Source organism: Felis catus, chromosome A2 (genome assembly GCF_018350175.1).
Source record: "Felis catus isolate Fca126 chromosome A2, F.catus_Fca126_mat1.0, whole genome shotgun sequence".
Classification (NCBI taxonomy): Eukaryota; Metazoa; Chordata; class Mammalia; order Carnivora; family Felidae; genus Felis; species Felis catus.
This window is the reverse complement of record NC_058369.1, coordinates 7,100,530-7,111,537: the sequence shown is the minus strand read 5'-3', so window position 1 is coordinate 7,111,537 and position 11,008 is coordinate 7,100,530. Positions and strand designations below refer to the sequence as shown.

The 11,008-nt window shown below is 40.0% G+C and overlaps 2 protein-coding genes across 2 annotated transcripts; both read left to right on the top strand.

Annotated features, from left to right (window-relative positions):
- Positions 1-641: 641 nt before the first annotated feature.
- LOC101099440 (putative gustatory receptor clone PTE01) lies at positions 642-2,357 on the top strand. Its single transcript, XM_003981817.2, has one exon. The coding sequence runs from the start codon at positions 990-992 to the stop codon at positions 1,980-1,982; it is 993 nt and encodes a 330-aa protein (XP_003981866.2). The 5' UTR covers positions 642-989; the 3' UTR covers positions 1,983-2,357.
- Positions 2,358-9,237: 6,880 nt separating this feature from the next.
- LOC101085604 (putative gustatory receptor clone PTE01) lies at positions 9,238-10,628 on the top strand. The gene has a single exon (XM_023240979.2). It carries the CDS (start codon positions 9,714-9,716, stop codon positions 10,542-10,544), a length of 831 nt encoding a protein of 276 aa, XP_023096747.2. The 5' UTR covers positions 9,238-9,713; the 3' UTR covers positions 10,545-10,628.
- Positions 10,629-11,008: the final 380 nt, after the last annotated feature.

The following is an 11,008-nucleotide window of genomic DNA, read 5'->3' as shown; positions in this document are numbered from 1 at the left end:
ACTGAGCCAACAGGCACCCCTATATTTGAAAAGACTTTAAGGAGACAACCCACATATTTGAGTGAACACATATTTCCATTGAGGAGAAAAGTCAGAAAACCAGACAGTGATGAAACCCATGAAGAAAATTAATACACTTTGAAAAACTTTCTGATTGTAAATATTTGACTTTAATTTAGAATGTCAGAATGTAATTCTAGCAATTACACAGTTTATCAATATCCTAAAGAGAATTTCTTGCACTTATTTGAAAAAATAGGATGCTTCTAAGTGCCCTTTAATTAGAATAATTTTTTCCTTAAAGGGAGAAAAATGTTTCTTATTCAATGTATTTCTTTAAAAGAGTATTTTATGGTGATCATGGATTTATCATTTATCTCTAAATGTTCTTGCTCCTCTAACATTCTTCAGCTGAGTATCTTTAAAAAAAATTTTTTTTTTCAACATTTATTTGTTTTTGGGACAGAGAGACACAGAGCATGAACGGGGGAGGGGCAGAGAGAGAGGGAGATACAGAATCGGAAACAGGCTCCAGACTCTGAGCCATCAGCCCAGAGCCTGACGCGGGGCTCGAACTCACGGACCGCGAGATTGTGACCTGGCTGAAGTCGGACGCTTAACCGACTGCGCCACCCAGGCGCCCCTGGCTGAGTATCTTTAAAGTGTGTATAGGAAGAGGGTACCTGGATGGCTCAGTTGTTTGAGTGGCTGACTTGATTTCTGCTCAGATCATGGTCCCAGGGTCATGAGATGGAACCCTGGATTCTCAATCCCACTCCCTCTGCCCCCTCCTCCACTCCTGTGGACTCTGTCTAAAATTTAAAAAAGAAAGAGAAAGAGAGAATAACAGAGAAACGAGTGAGGAAACAGTTCTAAGACAATTGAATTTTAGGCACAGAAATATTGTTGAAGGTACTGGAGTGTATGATCCTAAGTGTGAATATTTTCCTTGTGAACTGCTTGAATACACAATATGGACACAGTGCTGAATGGCCATTGACTTGTTTACTTTCTCCAACCTTCTTTTCTTTTTCAAAAGGTGTCCAAGGTACATAGAACCACAAAATCTAACAAGGGTTTCAGAATTCTTCCTCACGGGACTCTCAGATGATCTAGAACTGCAGCCCCTCCTCTTTGGGCTGTTCCTGTCTATGTACCTGGTCAGTGTGCTCGGGAACCTGCTCATCATCCTGGCCATCAGCTCTGACCCCCACCTTCACACCCCCATGTACTTTTTCCTCTCCAACCTGTCATTGGCTGACATCGGTTTCACCTCTACTACCATCCCCAAGATGATTGTGGACATCCAAACTCAGAGCAGAGTTATCTCGTATGTGGGCTGCCTGACTCAGATGTCTTTTTTTATGCTTTTTGGATGTTTGGATAGTCTCCTCCTGGCTGCGATGGCATATGACCGGTTTGTGGCAATCTGTCACCCCCTGCGCTACTTGGTCATCATGAACCCTCGCCTCTGTGGCTTGTTGGTTTTGGCATCACTTTTCATCAGCGTTTTGGTCTCCCAGATGCACAATTCGATCGTGTTACAACTTACCTACTTCAAGGATGTGGAAATTTCTCATTTCTTCTGTGATCCTTCTCAACTCCTCAACCTTGCCTGTTCTGACACTTTCACCAATGACGTAGTCATGTATTTTGTTGGTGCCATCTCTGGCTTTCTCCCTATCTCAGGGATCTTTTTCTCTTACTATAAAATTGTTTCTTCCATTCTGAGAATCCCATCAACAGGTGGGAAGTACAAAGCCTTCTCCACCTGTGGCTCTCACCTGTCAGTTGTTTGCTTATTTTATGGAACAGGACTCGGGGTGTATCTCAGTTCAGCCGTGTCAACTTCCCCCAGGAAGGGTGCAGTGGCCTCGGTGGTGTATACTGTGGTCACCCCCATGTTGAACCCTTTCATCTACAGCCTGAGGAACAGGGACATCCAAAGGGCCATGCAGAGGCTCCTCAGCAAAACAATCTAATCTCAATACTGTGCTGTCCATTTGGAGTGTAGGTAGGAAAATGCAGCAAAACTAACCTAGACTTGCAAATCCTACCTCTCTCACCATATCATTTTTTTAGCTGTCGTGGCTTTCACCCCTCTCCTTGCTGAACATTTCCATATTGCTTTTTTTCATATGTCTTCAATGGGACAGAGAAAATATTCTGGGGTCCTTTGTATATCATAATCATTGCATGACTGAATCCTATTATATCTGTGGAGATTCTGTGCTTTAGCATTGGTGATCCAAGCACCCCAGAAAGATGAGAGGTTCTCTTTTTATACATATAAATCACATTTCCCCCACAGTTCTTGTGTATTTTCCATAAAGATTTCTCATTTTTCCAATCAGGTTATGTGGGAGGATTCATGTCACTGGTTGTCAAACTTGATATTCATTCATTCATTCATTCATTCATTCATTTATCCCATTTATCCTTTCTTTCTTTCATTTATATTCAAGTATAATTAACATACAGTGTTATATTAGTTTCAGGTGTACATTATAATTATTCAACAATTCATACATTACTCAGTGCTCATTGTGATAAGTGTACTCTTAACCCCCTTTATCTATTTCACCCATCCTCTCACCCACCTCTCCTCTGGCAATCACCAGTTTGTTCTCTGTATTTAAAAGTCTGTTTTCTTGTTCATGTTTTTGTTTGTTCATTTGTTTTGTTTCTTAAATTCCACATATGGGTAAATTCATATGGTATTTGTTTTGACTTATTTCACTTAACATTAAACCCCGTAGGTCCATCCATGTTGTTGGAAATGGCAAGATTACACTGCCTTTTTTATGGCTGAATAATATTCCATTATATATAAATATACCAGATCTTCTTTATCCATTCATCTGTTGATGGACATTTGAGTTGCTTCTATACCTTGGCTATTATAAATAATACTGCAACAAACAGAGGGGTGCAAATATATTTTTTAAAATTAACTAATTAATTTAAATTCAAATTAGTTAACATATTGTGTAGTATTGGTTTTAAAAGTAGAATTTAGTGATTCGTCACTTACATATAACACCCAGTGTCCATCCCAACAAGTGCCCTCCTTAATACCCATCACCCATCTAGCCCATCCCCCTACCCACCTCCCCTCCAGCAAGTCTCAGTTTGTTCTCTGCACTTAAGAATCTCTTATGGGTTGCCTCCCTCTCTGTTTTTATCTTATTTTATTTTTCCTTCCCTTCCCCTATGTTCATCTCCTTTGTTTCTTAAATTCCACACATGAGTGAAGTCATATGATATTTGTCTCTCTCTGACTGACCTATTTTGCTCTATTTCCATCCACGTTGTTGCAAATGGCAAGATTTGATTCTTATTGCCAAGTAATATTCCATTGTTTATACATACCACACCTTCTTTATCCATTCATCAGTCTATGGATATTTGGGGTTTTTCCATAATTTGGCTATTGTTGATAGCACTGCTATACACTGGGATGCATATGCCCCTTCAAATCAGCATTTTTGTATCCTATGGAAAAATACCTAGTCATGCAATTGCTGGGTCGTAGGGTAGTTCTATTTTGATTTTTTGAGGAACCTCCATACTGTTTCCTAGAGTGGCTGAACCAGTTTGCATTCCCACCAACGGTGGAAAAGTGTTCCCCTTTCTCCACATTCTCACCAACATCTGTTGTTTCCTGCATCGTTAATTTTAGCAATTCTGAAAGGTGTAAAATATCTCATTGTGTTTTTAATATGTATTTGGGAATACAAATATCTTTTCAAATTAGTGTTTTCATTTTCTTTGGGTAAATACCCAGTAGTGGAATTGCTGGATCATATGGCAATGCTATTTTTAGAATACGGTTCCACAGTGAGTGCTCCAATTTGCATTCCCACAAACAGTGCAGGAGGTTTCCTTTTTCTCCATGTCCTCAATAATACTTGTTACTTCTTATGTTTTTGATTTTAGCCCTTCTGACAGGTATCAAGTAATTTGCATTTCCCTGGTGATTAGTGATGGTCAGCATACTTTTATGTGTTTGTTGGTCATCTTATGTCTTCTTTGGAAAAATGCCCATTTTTAATTGAAAAAAAATTTTTGGGTGTTAAGTTGTATAATTTCTTTACATATTTTGGAAATTGACCCCTTTGTTGGATATATCACGTCCTCTATACTCATTTTTGGCAGTGACACTAATATCTCATCTCCTCTACCCACTATGCTGACTTCAGTTTAATAATATTTTTGCTACTGCCCAAATATTAAAAGGCCCCAATACTCACCTTCTCCTTCTCCAATACATTTCTTCTACCTACTTGCCATTTGGCCACTACTCATCATGGCAGCGGGAATTGGAAACTGGAAAAGAAGAAAGCACATATCACATTTTACTACACAAACATAAATGCCTTTGGTTTTCCTATTCTGTGTCCTATAAATTCATCTTTATCATGACCCTAGTATCCTTTCCCCCTACTAATGTCTTTATACACCCTACTCTGAAATAACTTCAGTTTAATAACACAGTTTTTCTATGGGCTAACTATTCTAAATGCCTTAACACTCCACCTCTCCCTCTCATATCTACCTCTACTTATCTGTCGTGTGCTCTCCCCTAAAAATACCTTCTGTCATTTATCCACACACAGGTAAATAGCATTCTTTCCAGTATCCAGTTTGATTGGGTATACCCTAAAGTTTTCTTCATATCACTTAATGACAAACTAATCTCCATATTCCTCAGCAGAGAGATCTCTGAGTCAGGAAGGATGCTTAGAGGGAATTTAGAAGGTTACATCCCACTATCCACATACATGTCACTTTATTCACTAGAAAAAAAAAACAACAGATAAACCAAAACCACAATTTATGTCTTTAAAAGCCGAGAACACAGAAATCTAAAGAAAATAGATTCTAGAGTGAGTTGATTCCTCTCTAGTTGGCAGAAATCAGAACCGCTGGGGATATTTGTTAAATTTGGCCATGGAATAGCTGCAAGTTGGCTTAAAGTTGGTGGAGGGGCTCTCATGGTGCAACAGAAACCAAGGAGTCTACTTGAGATGGCATGACCAGAAGCAGTAAAGTGGGGTCTGCAGAAGTGCCCAATGGAGAACACGTTCTACCCATTTGCCAGTGTGTCTCCTAGGAATTTTTGTTGTGTGACAAATTCGGGACTATACTGGAAAGCAGACAGAAATGACCTGAGTCTTGAAGTGCTTGGAGCACAAAGTTCTTATGGAGGATGAGACTGGTGTGATAAGCAGTACTTGAGATGTTTCCAATGATCCCCAACTCCTGGTTTTCTGGTTCTTGTGTATTTCCCTCCCCCTGAGTGTGAAATAGACATAGCCACTCACTTCCAACAATGAGAAAGTGGAAGAAATGTTGGGAAGTCACTTTTGGGAATAGGGTGAAAAAAAAAAAAGATTTCTTCCTACCGCCTCTCTCTCACTCTTTCAGTTGATCATGTTGATGGAACCCAATTGCCATGTTATGAACTGCCCCATCAAGAGGCCTGAGTGTGAAGGAACTTAGGGAATTCTTTGGCCAACAGCCTGCAAACATGTGAATCCTACCAATGGCCCATGAATGAGCTTGTAAATGGGTTTCTGCCTGTCAAGACTTGAGATGATAACAGCCTTGGCCAACACCTTGATTATAACATTATGAGAGGCTCTCTAAAGTATTGAAGTAAAATATCAGTTACCAAATAAATATGTAAGAATCAATAGTTTCCTAATATATCAGTGTAACTCAATTAGAGAGAGAGAGAAAAAAAGAGAACTAAAGTCTCATTCAAATTAGCCAAAAAATAAAAATAACCCTGTGAATCTCCAACATATAAAATGCCAACCTGGGGCACCTGGGTGGCTCAGTCGGTTAAGTGACCCACTCTTGATCTTGGCTCAGATCATGATCTCACAGTTTGTGAGTTCAAACCCCACATCAGGCTCTGTGATCATGGTGTGAAGCCTGCTTGAGATTCTGCCTCTCCTTCTCTCTGCTCCTCCCCCCACATGTGCTTTCTCTCTCTCTTTTTCTCTCAAAAAAAAAAAAAAACTTAAAAAAAATGCTGACCCAAGTAAGAGCTAAAAAATGAAAATAAGAAGTTATCTTTAGAGACAACTATTAACTGGGGCACCTGGGTGGCTCAGCCAGTTAAGCGTCTGACTTCAGTTCTAGGTCATGATCTCACTGTTGTGGGTTCAAGCCCCCCACCAGGCTCTGCGCTGACAGCTCAGAACCTGAAGACTGCTTCAGATTCTGTGTCTCCCTGACTGCTCCTCCCCTGCTCACACTCTGTCTCTCTATCTCAAAAATAAACGTAAATAAAAAAAATAAAAGACAAGGGCAACTATTGACTGAGAAAATGGAAATAGTATCACATTCTCTGTATAGAAGACCTAATTCTGCCTAGATTTCATGATTCATATATAATGGATTTACAGATATCAAAATCTCATATTGAGTGATTCAATTGAAAATAAAGTCTGAATTTTATGTTAAGATCCTACAACCTGGAAGTAAGAAGCAAGGAGTAGAGCTGAACTTCTTCCAGAGGAGAGGAAGGACCTAGACCCTTCTAAAGATACTCCTTTGTTCCCCTTTCTCTTCTATTAACATTAGCAAGTCCTTAGAGATCGGGACAACATGGACCAATTGGCTAATTATAAGCTTTGTGTATTGAGCCTCCAAAGTCATACAGTTGTAAATAATTGGCAGGTGCCTCCAGCTGTTTAGTTTGACAGTTCTAATACAGTGGCTCCATACCTGTGTCTCCTCCCCTTGTGGGCATCTGCATAAGAAGGTCCCAGCCAAGTCTGTCTTCCTGCCTGTCCTGAGGAGGGACTGTGAACCTTCATCATACACCCAACAGGAGACCTGTACTCCTCCATCATGCTCCAGCAGAGATGCATTCCCGCCCAGTAAGTGCTGAAGGGGACAGTGATTGGAGGAGGGACCATCAGGAACATTTTTTCCTCAACAACACAAACATGATGATGCTTGGGATAGACAGATGGGAGGGCATCATTATATAAACCTTCAGATGAGAGCTCTGTGAAATTTATTTTCTTGGTTCTGGTGGAGGTGTGAGAATTCTCATTAAGAGTTCTTCTGGGGCACCTGGGTGAGTCTGTCGGTTAAGCTTCCGGCTTCAGCTCAGGTCATGATCTTGCAGTTCTTGGTTCAAGCCCCAAGTCGGGCTCTGCGCTGACCGCTCTGAGCCTGGACCCTGCTTCAGATTCTGTGTCTCCCTCTGTCTCTGCGCCTCCCCCACTTGCACTCTGTCTCTCTCTTTCAAAAATAAATAAACATTAAAAAAAATTAAAAAACAGTTCTGCTTCCACCTCTCACTGGTTCTGGCTCTTGTTGACATCTGCCCCACCATATAGCCGCAGATGGATCTCTCTAGCCTTTTCCTAAGCTACTCCAAAATGATCATGAAGGAGATTATGATGATTACAAGGAGGAGGATGACATTAACCATTAACCACAACATAGTGTGCTGGGGGCTTCCTAAGTACTTCCATAGTACTGGGGGCTTCCTAAGTGCCAGGCTCTGAGATATGTATTTTATGTATCTTGTTTGATTTCACCTGCATAAGTTGTCCCAAATGATAAATACACACATTATTATTATTATTTTATATAAGGAGAAAGGAGAACATAATTTTTTTTAATTTTTTAATTTTTTTTTATGTTTATTTATTTTTGAGACAGAGAGAGACAGAGCATGAACAGGGGAGGGGCAGAGAGAGAGGGAGACACAGAATCCGAAACAGGCTCCAGGCTCTGAGCTGTCAGCACAGAGCCCGACGCGGGGCTCGAACTCACAGACAGCGAGATCATGACCTGAGCCGAAGTCAGTTGCCCAAGCGACTGAGCCACCCAGGCGCCCCAAGGAGAACAGAATTTTATGTAACTTGTAGCAGGTCATAAGTCAGAAAGTGTTGATGCCATGTTTGAATCTGAACATCAGACCAGTATTCCCCGCCCCCGACAACCCAAAATGGTCATTTCACTTCCTTGTCAGTCCTGGCAGAGACTTCTTGCTCTTCCCTTTAGGGGTTTCTGGTAGACCCCAGTTGGAGAGCAGTCAACTTCCTGCATCAACTATGGGAAGAATGGCTGAGATCACAGGCAATGATCTTAGAGAGTTGGCACACAGTTCTTCAGGGGAGATCTCTCTCTCTCTCTCTCTCTCTCTCTCTGTCTGGCCCTGTTCCTGGATTTCCCTTCAACTGTCCACTTCCTCTACCATTCTTATAATAAGCCTACTCAATCACAAAAGGAGACAAAGTCAGAGTCTTGGGTCTATTTCTACCTAGGAAACTGAAAACAGTTAAAAAATATGTCTCAGATGTACCTATAGTTAAAATCTCTGTACCTCGGTTGAAAACTTTCAGAAATTATAGAGACAAGGAAGTTCATGGGACTCAGAGAATAACAATTTAATTTTGAATCCTGTCTGCTCCACTTATTATTAGTGTGTTATAGGTCAAGTTCTTGGTATCTCTGAGACTTAGAATTGTTGTCTAAGTTGATCCCTAATTGGTACAACTCAACTGAAAAAGGATTAAACAAACAAAGGATGCCCTCTATGCAATAAGTATGTGATGAGTGCATAAAGTAAGGGCAAATTAAATTTTAGAATTTTTATTACTAATAATGATAAGGTAAACTATCATGTAATTGGACTTAAATATCTGATGACCTGAGGTTATGATTTCCCTACAGTTCTAACAGTACATTTTACTTTTGTTTACACAAGTATATCTTTCACATATGGAGAGAAACAACCAAGTCTCATTTATTTCTGAATCCCCGGAGTCTATACCTTTTTGACACAGGGGAGCCGTCAAAAATTTAAAAATCTCTGTTAAATGTAGGGTAAACCTTTCCATTGTTCACAGAAGCAAAGAAGAAACTATCTTCATAGTCATCAATGTTGGATGATTATACATACTTAACTAAACTGTGTTTTTCAAAATTTGAAGTCCACCAAAGCCAAGGATAGAAATTACATATGAAATGACTTTTAAAAGACAACCAACATCAAATCATTGCTTACCTCCATGAAGGAGAGAAGAAAGAAAATCAAAAAATGATAAAACTCATGAATATAACTAAGAAAATATTTTCTGATTATGAATATTGAACTTTAATACAGAATCCAAATCACACAGTCCTGCCTTTCATGGGGTGTTTATGAATACTCTAAATGAAGAGAATATCTAGCATTGCATTTGAGTGAAGAAAGATCTATTTAGCTGCATCTCCATTTCTTTAAATTAGAGTGATTGTTGTCTTATTCTGTGGTTTCTCTTAAAGAAGTAGGCTTGTTTACTGTGATCATGGTTTATTACCTCTTATGTTCTTGCTCCTCTGACACTCTTCAGTTGAATTTCTCTAAAGTAAATGTATATATAGAGAGGTGAATAATGTGAAACCAATGAGGAAAGAGTTCTAAGAAATGTGATGTGTTATTGAAAAATATTTCTAAAAGCACTAGGGTGCATGTCTACAAGTATGAATATTTTACTTGTGAATTGCTTGAATATACAACATGGACACAGTGCTGGATGCCCATTTACTTGTTTCCTTTCTCCAACCCTCTTTTTGTTTTCTAAAGGTGTCAAAGCTACATAGAACAAAATCTAACAAGTGTCTCCGAATTCTTCCTCACGGGACTCTCAGATAATCCAGGACTGCAGCCCCTCCTCTTTGGGCTCTTCCTGTCCATGTACCTGGTCAGTGTGCTTGGAAACCTGCTCATCATTCTGGTTGTCAGTTCTGACTCTCACCTCCACACCCCCATGTACTTCTTCCTCTCCAACCTGTCCTTGGCTGACATCGGATTCATCTCCACCACTGTCCCTAAGATGATTGTGGACATCCAAACTCAGAGCAGAGTCATCTCCTATGTGGGCTGCCTGACTCAGATGTCTTTTTTGATCCTTTTTGGATGTATGGATGGTATGTTTCTGACTGCAATGGCATATGACCGATTTGTGGCCATCTGTCATCCTCTACACTACTCAGTCATCATGAACCCACATCTCTGTGGCTTCTTAGTTTTGGTGTCCTTTTGTGTGAGCCTTTTGGACTCCCAGTTGCACAATTTAATCGTGTTGCAACTTACCTGTTTCAAGGATGTGGAAATTTCTAATTTCTTCTGTGACCCTTCTCAACTCCTCAACCTTGCCTGCTCTGACACTTTCACCAATAACGTAGTCATGTATTTTGTTGGTGTCATCTCTGGCTTTCTCCCTATCTCAGGGATCTTTTTCTCTTACTATAAAATTGTTTCTTCCATTCTGAGAATCCCATCAACAGGTGGGAAGTACAAAGCCTTCTCCACCTGTGGCTCTCACCTGTCAGTTGTTTGCTTATTTTATGGAACGGCTATTGGAGTATACCTTGGATCAGCACTGTTGCCTTCTCCCAGGAAGGATATGGTGGCCTCAGTTGTGTACACTGTAGTCACCCCCATGCTGAACCCCTTCATTTACAGCTTGAGGAACAGGGACATCAAGAGTGCCCTATGGAGGTCACTCAGAAGACTAGGTTAATCTCAGTATGTGTGCATTCCTTTTTGAAGTGTGTGTTGAAAAAATCAGCCAAACCAAACATGTAGATCAGCAAATACTGCTTTCTGGGCCCCATTATTTTTTAAGTCTCATGGTTTTCATTCCTCTTCATATTTCATACATGAATACTATTTTTTAAAATTTGTTTTTAATTGGATTGGAGGAGTATTCTGGGACGCTTTGTGCATCATAATGAATGCATGAGAAGTTCTCCTCAATGACCCTGGTATCCAGGGTGCATTCTTCCTTTTATATACTTAAAATTTATATCCTTTCCCATGGTTTCTGTTTATTTTCCATACAAATTTTGCATCTGTCAAAGGTATTTATCTGGGTAATGTCTAAATATGCCATTACTGGCCCTCAATCTTGGATTTTTTTAAAAAGTTTATTTATTTTGACAGAGAGAGAGAACATGAACACACAAGTGGAGGAGGAACTGACAG

Bases quoted from the DNA above. Each gene is read 5' to 3' on its own strand.
- LOC101099440 (XM_003981817.2), top strand. From the start codon at position 990: ATGGCCATTGACTTGTTTACTTTCTCCAACCTTCTTTTCTTTTTCAAA.
- LOC101085604 (XM_023240979.2), top strand. From the start codon at position 9,714: ATGTACCTGGTCAGTGTGCTTGGAAACCTGCTCATCATTCTGGTTGTC.